Here is a 17,368-nt window from a genome sequence, read left to right as displayed (position 1 = left end):
CACACATGTTGTAGAGAACTAGATTATTACTATGTTTGGTTTGTCCCCTGGAGAATTATAGATACTCAGAGTGGTTCCTGGATTTGTACCGGTGCCCTGATAGCACATGGAAGGACCTCTGAAGAGAAAACCTAAGCATTTGCCCACAGGCTGTACATGGCTATGCCCTAGAAGACATTCTTAAGCAGAACAAAAGCATATCCAAGCCAGAGATACGGCGGGGCACACAGCAGAGAGATGAGGGGGCAGCTAGAAGCCTGTTTCATGAGTTTGCTTCCTGAATGCAATTCAAGGATCCACCGAACTGATTCCTTGACAAGTTTTTGTTTTGTTTTGTTTTGTTTTGTTTTGTTTTGTTTTGTTTTTAAATGAATGAGCTACTGGAAAAATATGTATAAATAAAATTTTTTTAGGATTTTTTTTTTGAGAGAGAGAGAGCACAAGAGTGCGAGTGGGGGAGAGGCAGAGAGAGAGGGAGAGAGAGAATCGCAAGCAGGCTCTGCACCCAGAGAGGCTCCATCCCACTACTGTGAGATCATGACCTCAGCTGAAATCGAGTTGTACTCTCAACTGACTGAGCCACCCAGGTGCCCCTAAATAAAGTTTTATATCAACCATAATTTTAGGTAGTAAGGGAAAACAATATTTAAGAGATGTAGGGGTCAAGAACATGGCTTTAGAAAGATAGAGACATTTTGAATTCTGAGTTTGCCACTTACTAGCTTTGTGATCTTGGGTAAATTGAGTCACCTCTCATTGTCTTCCTCTTACATCTCCTGAGTCTCTTCTGGGGGCTCTTCCTCCTCTTTCCAGCCCTGGAATGTTGGTGGTCCCAAGGCCCTGGTCTTCCCCCTTCCCTGGGTGATAGTATCTCCCTGTGACATGCACCTCAACAAATCAGGCCACACCTCACCCTTCAGCTATGTGCTCTGACTGACACCTTTCAATGGATCTCCATTTCCCACACACTAACATCCTTTAACGTGCTTTACATGGCACCTCAAAATCTAGTTCTGGTTTCTCTCTCCAGTCTCACTGTTCACACATTGCCCTCTTCCCTCCCTGCTCCAATTGTACCAATCACTTTTCATTTCCTAGACTCACCATAGTATGTGTTCTCTTAACCCTGGGCCTTTATAACTACTGTCTCCTCAGCCCCAGCTCTCCTCTCTCCTCTTCTCTTGGATAATTCATCATTCTTTAGATCTTCACTCATGCCTCACTTTTTGCGAGAAACCCTCCTTAATCCTCCTGGTCTAGGCTGTGTCTTATCACCCAACCCAGTGATTTCCTGGTACCGCACTCCTCATGCTGCACTGAATAACTTGTTGACACATTCAGATTGTTCAACAGATCATGCACACAGTGAAAGCAAGGGCTGTGTTTGTCTTGTTTGTCACTGTATACTTAGAATATATAACCCCCAATCCTGGCACTCAATAGCATTATGATAGATGCTTGTTGAATAAAGCACTGTTATGATTGCTATGATAATATCAGCAAGGTGAAATAATGGTTGAGAATTGGTCTCTGGATTCAAACATAGCCCTACTGCTTAACAGTTGTGCAATGTTTGGCAAGTAAATTAGTTTGTGTGTGTCTCAGTTTCCTCATCTGTCACTCCATCTAAAATGCTTAGGTGTGGGGCACCTGTGTGGCTTTGTCGGTTGAGCATCCAACTTTAGCTCAGGTCACTATCTCACAGTTCATGAGTTCGAGCCCCACATTGGGCTCTGTGCTAACAGCTCAGAGCCTGGACCTTGCTTCGGATTCTGTGTCTCCCTCTCTCTCTGCTCCTCCCCTGCTGATGCTCTGTCTCTGTCTCTGCCTCTCAAAAATAAACAAACATTAAAAAAATTAAAAAAAAATGCTTAGGTGAAATGACAGACTAAATGAAATAATGTTTTTTGTTACAAAGCAAGTGCTCAATAAATACTGGTTATTTTAACACTTAGAAATACTTAGAGCAGTACGTGGCACATAATAAGAACTTAATAAAAGTTATTATTACTATATTTTTTGTAATGATAAAAATAGTCTCTAATTAGTTTTAAAAGTTTAGATTTTTGAGTATAGATTTTCTCAAACCGCAGCATATCGGCACTTAGCAAGTCAGAATGTCTAGCAGCTCTTTTCCTCTAGGAAAGTATTTGACTTCTTGGATAGAAAATTATTAGGGACATTAAGAGAGTGAGGAAGGAAAACCAATTGTGTTCAGTGGTAATAATGTTTCGGATCTCAAGTTTTGCAGTACAATGGTTGGAGTTTTACGAGGCCTTTGTTCTAAATGATGGTTCTCAAACTCTGGTGAGTATCTGCATCTACTGGTAGCTCGTTAAACTACTGATCAATCAGCTCTATCCTGTGGGTGGTTCTGGGATGGAGCCTGGGTCCATGGACTTGAACCAAGCTGCCCTGGTAATTCTGATGCACGCTGAAGTTTAAGAACCTGTGATCTAATAAAAATCAACTGGTTAAAATCAACCCTTATGCCTTGTGGCATAAGAGCAGGAGGCTCTTTGTTGCAAGTCTTTGTTGGGAGTTGCCTTCTAGGGGCTCTGAATGGCTGGTCTCTGGGAGATGTCTCTCTGCAGGGAGTGGCCTCTGAGGACTACTGTTACCTGAAGAAGAATCCTGGAGACAGCTGGCTCCACTTCCAATTGAAACGGCTGCTGAGAACCGGCTCTGGGCCTGTTGGCCAAGGGGGAGAGGAACTCCCCCCAAAAAGTGCTGGGAACACCGTTAGGAGCCCTTGCTGGAGGTGCTGGTGCAGGTAGCAACAGGGGGCAGCAGTGCTTCTCAAAGTGGGGCCCCAGGATCACCTGCCTCCAGAATCACCTAGAGAGTTTGTTAAAATGCAGATTCCTTGGACCCACTCACTCCAGACCTACTGAATCAAGATCTGTATTTTAAATGAACGTCACAGATTTTTCCAAGGCATGTTAAAGTGGGAGAGCCACTGACAGACGGTTGAAGAGACCTTGAGATACCAGCGTGTTCAATCTCTGAAGTCTGGAGCACAGTGGCGTTTCGTTTCCTTTTATCACACTCCCTTTCCCAGTAATTTGGCAAAGTTGGAGGCCCAGACACTCTGCTCAGAATCTCAGACAGACTTTTCAGATCTTAACTGGTCACCAGCCCTCAAAGACCAAGAGGAGGGTGTAACTCGGAAAAGGTTTTTGCTAATCAAAGCATAACTTCCTTGGAGTTATTAAGTGTTATGCACTTTTCTGAGGACTAGAGTGGGCATTCAGTTTCCAGGAGCTGTCTGGTTACAATGATTTTCTTTTGAGAGAAATCTCAGTTGTGGTCGGTGGGTCTTGTCTGGATCACTCTTGAGGGAGGGCCCTGCAAAGGGCGGCACGGCCGTCCTGGCTCACTTGGCTCAGGTGAGCAAAACGTTTTGTAGATGACATCTACTCTCCTTATCTGTCAAACACAGATAGATGAGCAGGGACTTGCTTGCCACAGGGGATCTTACCACCTTGCTGTTCCCATCAAAGTCTGTCAGGATTTGTAACTTGAAGAAATGAAAGGGGGTTCAGGAGAGAGACAGTTTCTAACGAGCTGTCAGCAGGGCCCCCCTGTGGGCTGGAAGCCTTGCTCTGTGTCAGTCTGCCTCTGCACTGACTTTATTCCAATGCTATTAGGGTAAGATCCTTGAGTCTTTCTCAGAGAAAGTGGCCTGGGGCTGAGAGGGACAGATTCATAAGTAATTTCTCTCACTATACACTTCCAGTGCTTACTCACCATTTCAAAGAGGAAGAGCTATCCCAGCCGATTCTTGAGAATTTTTCCCTAGACAGGATGCACATCCCTCCTACAAAGGCTTAATCGGCATGCTTTTTGCAATTACCTAAAATGGAGGAGAACTGGCTCTCAGCAAGGCTCAGTTGTAGGGCCCTTCTGTCCTTAGTGACTTCTAGAGCTGGACAAGGGAGAATTTACATAGTGCTAATATAGAGACTCTTCTAGAAGTAGGATCTACTTACATGGGTGAGTTATCCAAGGAACTAGAGAGGTTGTTAGTGTCAATGCCAAGTATATCATTGGATTGGATGGTATCTAGAGAAGTCAGAACAACATAATTCCAGTAATCCCGGAGTCGAGAAGTGACAGGTTGAGTAACAAAAATGCCAGGTGCCCTAGCAGTTTTTGTTTTGTGTAGGTATTATAGATATGTTTTATTTTTGTCAGCCACTATAATATTTATTATAAAATTATGCATTCAAGATTATAATATTAAAATAATAATTAGTTTAAATAGTCTATTATCCAGGATTACAAATGGTATGACAGCCAGCAGCCCTGGAATGTATTTTGAATACTTACACAAGTAGCGCATGGATACATTCTTGTAAAATATTTGGAAGCTTACACAGTGAAAAGCCCCTTACCCACCCATTCTTCTTCCCAGAGGTAGCCACTGTCAACAGTTTGGTAAGTATCCCTCAGTGATCTTTCTAAACATTTACATACCCACGGATGTATATATGCACACTTATCTTTTCAGATAAATGAGATCATATATCACATATTGTTAGGTAACTTTAAAGAATTTAACAATACATACCTTGGAGATATTCTCATGGCAGTAGATATAAGTCTTCCTCATTTGCTTTATTCGTTGGCACAGTATTGCATTATATGGATGTGCCCTGCTTATGTGATCATTCACTAATTGGCGGACACTAAAATTGTTTCCAACATGTTTGCTCTTACAAATAATGCCGCAATGAGCCTTTGTGCACATACATCTTTGTATACATATTCTGGTAGAATGGATTCCTGAAAACAGAACTACAGCTATTTTTACATGTGTTTATTATACCCTATATCTAACTCTCCTCATCTCTTATTTCCATCAATGATTCTTAACCCTACCAGTACATTAGATTACCTAGGGAACTTTAAAAAGTTAGGGCACCTGGGTGGCTCATTTGGCTAAGAGTCTGACTTCGGCTCAGGTCATGATCTCACAGTTTGTGGGTTTGAGCCCCACATTGGGCTCTCTGCTGTCAGCTCAGAGCCTGCTTTGGGTCCTCCACCTCCCTCTCTCTCTGCCCCTCCCCCCCTCAAAAATAAATAAACATTTAAAACAAATTACATAAGCCCAAGCGGCACTCTAGACCCACTGAATCAGAATCTTTGGGAGTAGGACTCGGGATTTAGATTTTCAGAAAAAAATCTGAAAATTCTCATGTGCGGTAAGGATGAAAGAATTGTTGACCTATACATTAAACAAAATAAAACAGAACTCTAGGGTATTTTAAGATAGAACAACCAATTATTACAGAAACAGAGTCAGTCAAATAGGAGTAATCTTTGTTTACCTCTGAAAACAGCTTTAGTAAATCAAGTTATCTAGGTGAAAATAAATAATATTAAATCTGATGTTTAATAGTTGTATTGCATTTTTATCTCCTGAAAATGCCTTTTGTTATTATTGTTTTAAATCTCAGAGCATCTTCAATTCAAAGCTGTGAGCAAGGTGGGCTGGGCAGGAATGACCTTGTCCATTTTACATTCCTGGAAGCTGATGGGGGTAAAATGATGCTCCTCAATTTTAATGTGCTCAGAAAAAAATCTGAGGATCTTCTCAATGTGCAAATACTGACTTAGTAGGCCTGGGGGTGGGGAGCTGAGATTTTGCATTTCTAAAAGCATCTAGCTAGGTGATGCTGATGCCATTGGTCCAGGACCACACTCTGATTAGTAAACACCTAGATAAAAGGTAATGAGCTGAATACAATGGGGAACCCAATCCAATAGCAGACATGGGGTGTCATCAAAACAATGAACACATGACACAACAAAGAAAAGAGTGTAAGGAGAAGGAATGCAGGATGGGCAAGGATGGAGGGCAAAGGATCCCTTCTCCTACATCCTAGAATCCCAAGCCCTAAACAGGGGCACATTCGTAAATCATTTAATAAAACCAATTAGATCTTTAAATTAAAACGTGTGTGTGTGTGTGTGTGTGTATACACACACACACACATATATATATATATATATATATATATATATATATATATATATATGTTACTAATGGAAATTAGATTTTTCAATTGATGTTTTGGTGTTTTTGTCTTTTGGAAAAAAAGAACTAGAAACAATAAGAAAATAATAAAGATATTATTTTTAATGGGCCATTTTTTCTTGAATACATTGGCTGCCTAAATGGATTCCAGAAATGTAAGCTTAATATGTGCAAGTTGTAGGATCTAAGAGGTGCTGCTGGGGCAGGAATTAGAAGACGGATTCTATCCATGCTGGAGGGAATGTTCTGAGAGGGGAAGAATCAGCCTCAACTACATTCATTCCCCCTATTATATACTTTCATGTCCCTTTTCCACAAAGCTACATAGCACTTACCAAGGCTGTGATGTTCATAATTTCATTTATGCAGTGTTATTATGTGTCTTCTCCATCAGATTAGAGAAGCCATGAGGACAAGGACTTAGCCTTTTTGTTCACCATGTTATCCTTAACACCTAGTGCAATGCCTGGCGGATAGTAGATGGTCAATAATTATTAATTGAATGAATTAAATGCATGAATGAATAAATCATGAAAAAGAAAAGGTAGTATTATGTTATGATTTGAAGTTAAATTAAGGTTAAAACTAAAAAAAACCAAAACTCTCAAAGTCTATAGGTCCATTGCGTTAGCCACATGGAAGATTAAAACTCACACAATCTTTCCCCTCTAAATAATTTTGATCTTGTTATGTAATTCTTCTCTGTAAGCCCTTATGCCTCTTCCATTTCTAGAGCAGATGTCTTTCTGTTTAGAACTTGGAACTGTTGTATGGAAAGTTTATGATGTCAGAAAACAAATATAGTGACTTCATCGAAGGAACAAGGACTGCCTGTGGTCTTTTAAAACACAATTCAAGAACTAGTAATACATTTTTAAATTAAATTAAATTAAATTAAATTAAATTAAATGTTATCTTAGTTTTATTTGTTTTGAGAGAAAGAGAGAGAGAGAGAGAGAGAGAGAGGGAGCACATGTGAGAGCTAGTGGGGGAGGGGCAGAGATAGAGAGGGAGAGAGAGAATCCCAAGTGGGTTCCATGCTGTCAGCGCAGAGCCCAATGCAGGGCTCAATCTCACCAACCATGAGATCATGACCTGAGTCAAAATCAAGAATCAGATGCCTAACCAACTGAGTCACCCAGGTGCCCCAGTAATACATTTTAAACATTTAAAAAATATGCTCTACCTCAAAGGGATACTGCAGGATTAATTTTCAGGTATGATTTAACATAACATATTCTCTAGAATAAAAGCACAATGTAATTTCTAATAAGCATAACATCTCATTAATTCTTTCATTGGATAAATTTAAAAAAAAAATTTTTTTTTCAACATTTTTTTTTTTTTTTTTTTTTTAAATTTTTGGGACAGAGAGAGACAGAGCATGAACGGGGGAGGGGCAGAGAGAGAGGGAGACACAGAATCGGAAACAGGCTCCAGGCTCCGAGCCATCAGCCCAGAGCCTGACGCGGGGCTCGAGCTCACGAACCGCGAGATCGTGACCTGGCTGAAGTCGGACGCTTAACCGACTGCGCCACCCAGGCGCCCCTCATTGGATAAATTTTTATCACGTGACTGGCAACATGGCACAGTGGAGCAGGGGCCCTGAAGCTAGACTGTCTGTATTCATATCCCCACCATTGTCTAGCTGTGCTAGCTTGGGCAAATTGCTCAATTGCTTTTTGCTTCAATTGCCTCACCTGTTAAGTGGGATAATAAGACTAGCTACTTCAGCTGTTACTGCAATTTGTTAGTGTTTGTTAGTGTTAGTGTTTGTAAAGCACTTAGGACAGTACCTGGCATATAGTAAGCACTATATGCACGGTTTTAAATAAACAACCCCCTGTAATGTGCCAGGCAGTTATGAAGCTCAAACTGGCCTCCAGGAAAGTAGTGAACTAGTACCTACTAAACACTTGTTATGTATCAAGCACTAATCCTTAGGCAATCTTGCATCAAGTCTTATGACAACCCTCATGGAAGTATTATTCTCATTCATTCATTCAGCCAATATTTATTGTCGGGAACTGTTTTATTTACATCCTGGGATACAGAGTCTGGGATTTACATTTTTAAAAATCACTATTTTATCAACAAGTGATTTTTAATAGTTCTCTTGATTTCCAGGTTAGCTCTAAACCACCACATTATTCTTTATTAAAAGTAGTTTCTCATAACTTCTGAAGTTTTAACTGACTATATCTGTCGTGCTTTGGAGAACTATTTTTTTCTGGTTCTACTTATTTATTGTTAGAGACTATCTTTTTTAAAAAATAATTTATTTAGGGGCACCTGGGTGGCTCAGTTGGCTAAGCATCCGACTTCAGCTCAGGTCATGATCTCACAGCTCGTGAGCTTTATTTCTGAAGGAGAGAGAGAGCATGAGCTTTGGATTCTGTGTCCCTCTCTCGCTCTGTCCCTCCCCTGCTCATGCTCTGTCTCTCTCTCAAGAATAAACATTAAAAAAATTCATTTATTTTTATACTTTAGCTAGGTAACATACAGTGAAACGGTTTCAGAAGTAGAATTCAGTGTGTCATGACTTATATACAACACCCAGTGCTCATCACAAGTACCCTCCTTAATACCCATCACCCATCTCCCACTTACCTCCCTCTGTCAACCCACAGTTTGTTCTCTTTGGTTAAGAGTCTCTTGTGATTTGTTTCTCGTTCTTCTCTTTTTCCTTCCTCTTCCCATATGTTCAGGTTTTGTTTCTCAAATTCCACATGCGTGAAATCATATATTTGTCTCTGTGATTGACTTATTTCGCTTAGCATAATACATTCTAACTCCATTAACGTCTCTGTATTCTTGTGAAATCTCTTTCAAATGTTATTTTTTTCAATAAAAACTTGATTTTTTACATTATAAAATGATACATTTGTTGGAAAGTGTCATTGTTCACTATTTTTCTATTAAAGCAACACTGCAATGCACAGCTGTATACACCTCTGTACCTACCTATCTTGTCAAACTTGTATAAGTGTCTTTAGCATAGATCCCTAGAGAAGAAATTGCTTGGTAAAATGGTATGCCTATGTTAATTTTCACCAATATTGCCAAAATGCACTCTGAGAAAAACTTTCATGAATCAACATCCTTACCAATAGTGCATGAAAGTGCCTTCTCTCCTGTACTCTCAACAATGTCATTTATCAATATGTAAAAATTTTTGTCAGTCTGGTGGACAAAAATGGGTAAATTGGTATGGTTTCAATTTAATAATAAGGATGATTTGGGTTATGTTTGTTTGCCATTTGTATTTATTCTTTCTTGATTCATTTTTTATATCCTTAATTCATTTTTCTATTGGTACAATGAAGCTCTGAGCATATAATAGATATGACTGATAAGCATGCTCCAAATATTTTTTCCAAGTCATCATATTTCTGTTTATGGTGTCCATCACCATACAAAGTCAGTTTTGTTTTTCTTTATGGCTTCTGAGATTGTGTCATGATTGGGAAAGTCTCTTCTACTCTAATTCTGTTTTTAAAAATCTCCTTTATTTTCTGGGGCACTTGGGTGGCTCAATCAGTTAAGCGTCCAACTCTTGGTTTCATCTCAGGTCACGGTCTCACAGTCGTGGATTTGAGACCTGCGTTGGGCTCCTTGCTGTCAGCACAGAGCCTGCTTGGGATTCTCTCTCTCTCTGCCCCTACCCCACTCGCTCTGTCTCTCTCGCAAAAATAAACCTAAAAAAATAAAAATCTCCTTTAGTTTCCATATTTTGCTAGTAGTTTAAAATATTTAAATCTTTTTTAAAAAAATTGTAATGTTTATTTTTGAGAGAGACAGAGACAGAGACAGAGACAGAGACAGAGTGTGAGCTCTGAATCTGAAACAGGCTCCAGGCTCTGAGCTGTCAGCACAGAGCATGATGCAGAACCCATGAACCGTGAGATCATGACCTGAGCCAAAGTTGGATGCTTAGCTGACTGATCCACCCAGGCATCCCTAAAATATTTAAATCTTAAATCCATCTAGAGTTTATTTTTGTTTTCACTTGGTGCAAAAGAAAAAGCCAAATTTTTTTTATCTTAAATGAATGTGACAAGATAATTAACAGTTACTTATGATGAAGCTCTGTGCTTGAAAAGATGCAGTTTCTAAAAGCACATGCTACCCTGAAAGAGTCCTAGAAGCACACATATCTATAGCCAAAGCAGGGTCTTTGGGGAGGACAGTTTCCCTCAATATGCCAGTCCTCACCCATACTAGCTAAATAAAAATGCTACTGTGATACCATTAATGATTTAAAATAGTACTTTATTTTCAGTAATTAATAGAAGTCAAGATCCTGAAAATCAATTGGCAAGCGTTTATATTTTAATGTAATAGTTTCCTTCATATAAATGTTTAATTATATGTTAGATGCAAATGACTCGTGAATGCACTTTATAGAGGCACTGTCCTTTCTGGCATATGTTCCCAAGTTTATAGAAAATGACTCATCTGGGGGCGCCTGGGTGGCGCAGTCGGTTAAGCGTCCGACTTCAGCCAGGTCACGATCTCGCGGTCCATGAGTTCGAGCCCCGCGTCGGGCTCTGGGCTGATGGCTCAGAGCCTGGAGCCTGTTTCTGATTCTGTGTCTCCCTCTCTCTCTGCCCCTCCCCCGTTCATGCTCTGTCTCTCTCTGTCCCAAAAAAATAAATAAACGTTAAAAAAAAATTTAAAAAAAAAAAAAAAAAAAAAAAAAAGAAAATGACTCATCTGTGGGCTAGAGAGCCACTAGGACAGAATCTCTATGAGGGCAGGAAAGATTCAAAAGAGTGGACATCTTTTGCTTTCCTTGTTCCACACATCCCTAGCCACAGGGCCATAGTCCTATATCAGTTTCCTGTTTTTGTCCAGTCAATCAATAAAGAAGCACTTTGGACACCATGAGATGTGGAAGATAGTTTTGAAGAATTCTGGATGAAAAAGTTCGAGAAATCTGTTGCTCAACAATGTGCAAACAGTTAACACCATTGTACTATACATACATTTAAAAATGGTTGAGAGAGTAAATGTTATGTTTTTTCTTTTTACCACAATTAAATAAAAAGTCAATTCTGCCTTTTAGTTTTTGTTTTTCATCAACCAACACTTATTTGAGTACCTATTATGTACTAAATATATTCTTATAGAGGATACCAGGAAGTATAGTTGATAGTTTCAGTTCTCAAGGAACTAACAAGCAATTGAGTTGGAGGAGAAAGTTAAGTACCCATGAAGATGAACCATCTCAGGTAATATAATGATACCACATGAGGAGAAAAGACACACAGTCTTATTTTTAGAAAAGGCAGGAATCTCTTTGGGCTACAGTTATAGAAATACTCGTTAGGTACTTAAATGCCTTTCAAAGGGCTTTAATATGTACTTTCTAAATTGACCCTTTTATTGCTAGATCTAGAAGACATTATCTCTGTTTAACAGATGAGGAAACAAAGGCTCAGAGGTTATAATTTTTCCAAGTTCACACAGGGAGCTGGGAACTAGACCCCGTCTTCCAGCTCTTACTCCTGGCAGAATTTATTTAAATTGGCACTGAAGATTTGCTGCCAAAAACATTTTGAGGGTTAGAGCAGAATCCAAATGTGCTATGGACACTATGGTTATATATTTGCTGAAATTAAAGATTATTCTCTCCTCTGTCATCCTGCCAAGGAGCGTGAAGTAACTTTTAGTACAAAATAAGTTTTTTTTTCTTGCTACTTACAGGATAGAGAAACTCAAATCATAGTCCAATAGAATGAGGACCAGCATACAAGCTTTCAGTTTCCCCGCCAGATATACATAGTCCCTTAGACAGCTACAGTCTCATGAAAGACATTCCTTACCATCATGTCTGACATCATTCTTTAAGGTCATAATACAAGTGGTATAACTGAGGTAGGTCTGATCTGATCCAAGTGTGACAGAGAGGAAAGCTAACTCAGACAGCAGAATAAAGTCAGTGAATTAGGATTCAAAAGCAGTTATCAGGGCTAAGCCCATATGAGTTACACACATTTTTAAAACCACATCCTGCTAGTTCAGTAGATTGATTTCTATCCAGAAAGTGCAGGAGAATTAGGTCTGTTCATACAATAACCCTATCTGATTGCACAGGGTCAAGCTACTGTTTATCTTTCCTAGGCAGAACCCATATCCTGAGCATACTCTATGTTTTTCACCAGTTACTTCAAGGCAATACAGGCTCTGACGTTCTTTCTACCTAATCACCTAAACAATAAGAAAAAGACTCTAATTTTTTTTTCCTCTAAAGTATTAGGTAAAAGTAAACACACAGACACTGTAGTCAAGAGTGTCTTTTATTTTCCTTCTTATGAGCACTCAGCCTTTTGCAAAAGAAGGGCAGTGCTGCCCTCTACTGCTGGATGTTGCAATGTCAGCAATACGCTTCTATATACCTCACACTAGCTGTGTGGAATAGATTAGGACAGTACATTACACTGCTTTTGACTATCTCTTTAGGAATTGTTTAAAAAGAAATATGTTCTTGGAAAGCCCATTTAATGTTTCCTTCATTATCTCTTCATCTACCTTCATCTTGTATCAAGCATAGGACGTTTGAACACGACCCAGTTTAAAAAAGAAAAGGAGGGGCTCCTGGGTGGCTCAGTCGGTTGGGCATCCAACTTCAGCTCAGGTCATGATCTCTTGGTCTTGTGGGTTCAAGCCCTGCGTCGGGCTCTGTGCTGACAGCTCAGAGTCTGGAGCCTGCTTCGTATCCTGTGTCTCCCGCTCTCTCTTTGCCCCTCCCCTGCTCATGCTCTCTCTCTTTCAAAAATGAATAAATGCTAAAAAACAAAAAATTTAAAAAAAGGATATCCCAACCTGGGTGAGGGGTTAGGGAGAGGGAAGCTTAAGACCTTCTCTAGAAGTAAGAGGCTGTATTTGTCATGCATTTAGGGAGAAACAGGACAAGAAGAGGAAATTTTCTTATGACTTAAGGTCTACAGTCTTCCCACTCTTCTGTTATTTGAAGTGTCTTCATTTGCTTTTTGCTAAGTCTATCCATTTCCTTTGTGTTTTTTTTGACAGGAGACAATAGTCACCTTGAAATGTAGAGGGAATAGTGGAATAGTGTTTCTAAGACACTTTGTATTCTTCAGAAAGAGATAATATGGAAACACAAAGAGTTATTATTAACATTGTTATATTTTAATTAAATATTAAGTATGCTGTCTTGTTACCTTTAAGTTGCTTTGAGATTTTACAGATATCTACAGAGACTTTTTGGAGGACTCTAAATATTTAAAAACTTGTGTTCTCTGCTTTCTTTTCCATCTTTAAAACATTTCAGAGTGTATGCCTGCAAGAGGCCAGGGCAGAGAGATTTCAGAGTTAGCCTAACCATTACCCTACAGCTACACAGGGACCAAAGTATAACTATATAACAACAACAACAACAACTTCTACAACTGTGTTAAAAGTGTGTGTGTTTCAACACTAAGCAAAAATCTTTTTGTCCCAATTTACACTCAGCTATGTTAAGAGATTTACTCCCAAGTTTCAAAACTATTAAGAGGCAAAATTAGATTTTGATTGTGGGTGCAAAGCCTATGCATTGTTCTACTATGCAGCTCCTCATTCAAATCTCAAAGACAAGTGCTTGTAAACAACATCTGTGACGATGATGATGGTGAGAGCGAACATACTCAGTACTTACTGAGTGTCTTGCACATGTCAGTGTTTTAAATTCATTTAATTACATTAAATCATCTAATCTTCACCTTGTGAGGTAGAACTATTATTATCTCCATGTTACAAATGAGGAAACTGAGGCATACAGAGGAAATCTAGTTCCAGAGGCCATGTTTTTAACCATATGCTATACTGCTTCTTAAGTAAAAAAACTATATAGCACAACAATTTCTACATTGTGGCCTGGAACTTAATTATGTTCACCAAGTGGATAAAATCATCAATAGTTGTCACCCTATTGATATCTCTGTTATACAAATCTCAGCAGCTTTAAAAAAAGTTCTGCTCATGGAGGTGCCTGGTTCAGATGCTAATATTAGACCCTCAGGCCTTACTGGACATACCCTTCTATGAATTAGGAAGCAACAACAGAACTTCACTTGGTCCAATCCTTGTATGCTGGTGGGGAGACGAGTCATACATATGGGAGGGAGGAGAGAAATGAGGGATGAGAAGCAAAAGTAGATGATAGTTCCACTAAGTCATGCCCAGGAAACAAGCCAGCTAATTTGAAGGAAGAGGTTGATAAGCAATCACTTTCGTTAACAACAGTGAACTCAATACAGTGAGAGAACAGCACAGCCTTAGGGTCTCTAAGCTTATCTTATTGCTCACTATTTAGCCACACAGTGGCTTTTTTTCAAGTTTATTTATTTTGAGAGAGAGAGAGACAGAGACAGAGACAGAGAGAGAGAGAGAACGCGAGCGCACAAGATGGGGAGGGGCAAAGAGAGAAAGGGAAAGAGAATCCCAAGCAGACTCCACACTGCCAGTGCAGAGCCTGATGCTGTGATCGAGCTCACAAACCATGAGATCATGACCTGAGCCGAAGTTGGACGCTTAGTGGAGAGCCACCCAGGTGTCCCTGCCACACAGCGATACTTGAACAGATCTCCTCTTGCAGCTTTGGTTCTTAAAGAAATGCTTGTTCAGCACACAAGTCAGCTTCTAAATAATATCCTACCCTTAGTAACAGCATACACCTAAATGTAACTATTCCAAAGCACTTTGCACTTGAAGTCCAAAGTGTGAAAAACTCCTCCCTTATCTGATTTGTTCCTAAGTTTAGACCTCCTGGGTATCAGGGCAAGATTGAGTACAACAAGCAAGTGCGGATTTGCTTAGAGGTTCATGGAGTGGCCATGGCTGACCCAGCCTGGCCTGTCTATTACACTATGGGCACGCTGCTCAGCCCTGAAGGCTTCAGATTTCCCAGAGAGTATATTCTAAAGAAATTTATTCCAGATGAATAATTGGAACCCAGATGTGTGGGTTCCAAGTTCCTCCCTCCCAATTCTTTTGAAGAAAAAAAGGAAAAGGAAAGCATCCAGGAGGAAGATGGTAGTGAGGATGCTTGAATAGATGTCATAGCAAACTCATAAGGCAGGAAGAATACTAGTCCTTCTTTCTTTTGACCCTATTGCCTTCTCCCTGGACACTCACTTTACCTGGCTGCCTGCTTGTCTGGGCAATGTTCGCCTCTAGAGTCTTTTGCTTGATCTATCCATTCAGCAGGGAGGCAGTGTTGCTCAATTCCAAGTCAAAGTGTTAAAATTAGCAATGGCCTGGAAAGCATTTTGTTTCTTTCAAGATTGGCATTTGAGTAGAGGGGTAGCCTGCAGGACTCAAGACAGAGGATACTGAACATAACCTAAAAGAACCTAAGATGGCCAAGGAAAAAGTTTGAGACTTGGATCCCACATAATATGTAGTTCCCCTCTTTGCTACACCAGTTAACTGTTTGCTCCTTTCCAAAATTTGGAACAGATATTATGAAGACATGAAGAAAAACTGCATATGCCACTTTCTTTGCCCCTATAAGCGTTGACTTGGTTATGGAGCTGCTTAGATTGCCAATAAATATTTATTTGGACTTAGCTAAGTTGATGTTTAGGTGGCCATGGGTTGTTTTTTTTCTCCAGGGAATGACGTAAGAAATGGCCATGATATTGTTGGCCAATGCTGTGAAACTCATGCTTTTCAAACTCTGCGGAGGTTCGGCTATAGGACACGGGTCTTGGCAGTTGCCCTTTGCCTCTGCTTTTGGCACCACTAAAAGTTCATTGTCATTTCACCTTTGGTGTTGAACTTGGAATCTTAGAGGGAAGCATTGTTAATGAAACACTACGGGCAGTTTACCTTTAAAAGCAGAGGCAAAGCTTCTGGAAAAAAGCAGGCGATACAAAGGTTGGCTGGTGTTGCACAGAGATTTCTTGGCTTGTGTTCATTACTTTGAATGGAAAATTCATTTTGAGATTTGTCGTATTATCCAGTGAACAGAGGCTGAGGTATTGTTTTCTTCTGTAATACCAAGGGAATGGATTCTTCCTTCCACCATTTATTGAACACTTACTAAGTGCAAAAAACTGGAGGATACTATATAGAGTATGATCTCTAGCCCAAAGAAGCTTACCATCTACACGGGGTGTGGCAGATGTGCAATGACAACACTAGCTAACATTTAGGGAGTACTTCCTATATGCAGCCAAACACTTTATATGTATTAACTCATATAATTCCCACAACAACCCTGAGGACAATACTATTATCTCCACTTTACAGAGCAGGAACAGAGAGGTTAAGTAACTTGCCTAAACCTGCCCAAGTCAGTAAATGACAGAGTCAGAATCTAAACCTATGTGGTCTGGCTCTAGAGCTAGGTTCTTAACTAGGGCATTTTCTGAAATGGTAATATTGTCAACAAGGTACAGAAGCACAGGAAATGAGAGACGGATTTTGACCAGAATGAGGATTAAGGAAAGTCTTTATGAAGGAGGCATTTACTTTGGGTCTTGAAGATCACCAGGTGAAGACGGGAGGTGGGGAGGTACAGCCCGACTAAAAGAACAGGCAGCTGGGGTACCAGCCAGCTGCTGACAGAGGGATCTGGTTGAGTGCGTGCGTGGGAGGAAAGCTGGAGAGGGACGCTGTGCCCAGATCCTGAAGGACCTTGAAGGCCAGGCCTCCTCTGTAAGGAAAGGGGAGCCAAAACCTCAAAAAAGAGCTGCGAAGGGAATTCCTGGTCACTCCTCCACTTTTAGCAGGCTGTCCCTTGCCAGACACTCAGGCAGGAGGCCCACCCACATTTCCCTCAGGGGGAACAGCCGACCTGGATGGTCAAGGTCGCCCGCGAGGGCTCCGGAGCTGCACGTCCTGGCCAAGGACTCTCGTTCCCGAGCGCAGACGCCGGGGATTTGGCTGCCAGCCGCGGTCAGGTACGCGAACGCTGTCGGGCCTGGCAGCGAGAACGCCTGCTTCATGGAGACTGGAAGGCCGGTCCTCCGGGACTCCCGCCGGCCTCCTAGCTCCTCTCTTGGCCCTCGAAGGTCATGGAGGCCACTTCCAGCGCACCCAGGCCGCTCGGCTCCTCCCCTCAGCCCCGGAGACCCAAGGAATATCGTCCTCAACCATAGGAGTCCGCTCTGCCAATCAATCCTAGCCCCCGCCCCCATCTTAGCTGGCGTGCAGTGCATTGGTTGCATCATCACTGGCCTCCGATAAGATTCTTTTCTCGGATTGGCTAATAGCATACCCTCCCTCCCGTCCCTGCTGCGTCAGAAGCTCGCGATTGGTTCACCGCGTTGCCAAGTTCCGGACGCAGCTAGGCCATTGGAGGCCGCGGGCCCG

At 40.9% G+C, this 17,368-nt stretch overlaps 1 protein-coding gene across 5 annotated transcripts; it reads right to left on the bottom strand.

Annotated features, from left to right (window-relative positions):
• Positions 1-719: 719 nt before the first annotated feature.
• Positions 720-17,364, bottom strand: LOC147576109 (uncharacterized). 5 transcript variants are annotated; one of them, XR_015241776.1, is made up of 3 exons: positions 6,379-6,947; positions 4,574-4,788; positions 720-4,065 (listed from the first exon to the last, which is right to left on the bottom strand). XR_015241776.1 is itself a non-coding variant. In XM_086680602.1 (3 exons), the coding sequence occupies exons 1-3, from the start codon at positions 17,269-17,271 to the stop codon at positions 3,853-3,855; spliced, it is 498 nt and encodes a 165-aa protein (XP_086536728.1). In that variant the 5' UTR covers positions 17,272-17,364; the 3' UTR covers positions 720-3,852. The 5 variants fall into 5 exon arrangements, 1 of the variants encoding a protein (XP_086536728.1); XR_015241778.1 differs by lacking the exon at positions 6,379-6,947 and having other exon boundaries at positions 720-3,856; positions 3,993-4,065; positions 4,574-5,978; XM_086680602.1 differs by lacking the exons at positions 4,574-4,788; positions 6,379-6,947 and adding an exon at positions 16,851-17,364 and having other exon boundaries at positions 720-3,856; positions 3,993-4,065.
• Positions 17,365-17,368: the final 4 nt, after the last annotated feature.

This window comes from Puma concolor, chromosome D2 (genome assembly GCF_028749965.1).
Source record: "Puma concolor isolate L17-30 chromosome D2, mPumCon1.1.hap2, whole genome shotgun sequence".
Lineage (NCBI taxonomy): Eukaryota > Metazoa > Chordata > Mammalia > Carnivora > Felidae > Puma > Puma concolor.
This window is presented reverse-complemented; position numbering and strand designations above follow the sequence as displayed.

Excerpts from the sequence above, each read along its gene's own strand:
- LOC147576109 (XM_086680602.1), bottom strand. The coding sequence starts at position 17,271 with ATGCTATTAGCCAATCCGAGAAAAGAATCTTATCGGAGGCCAGTGATG. Across the intron at positions 4,066-16,850 it reads GGGCGACCTTGACCATCCAG|ATACCATCCAATCCAATGAT; the intron begins GTCGGCTGTTCC and ends TGACTTCTCTAG.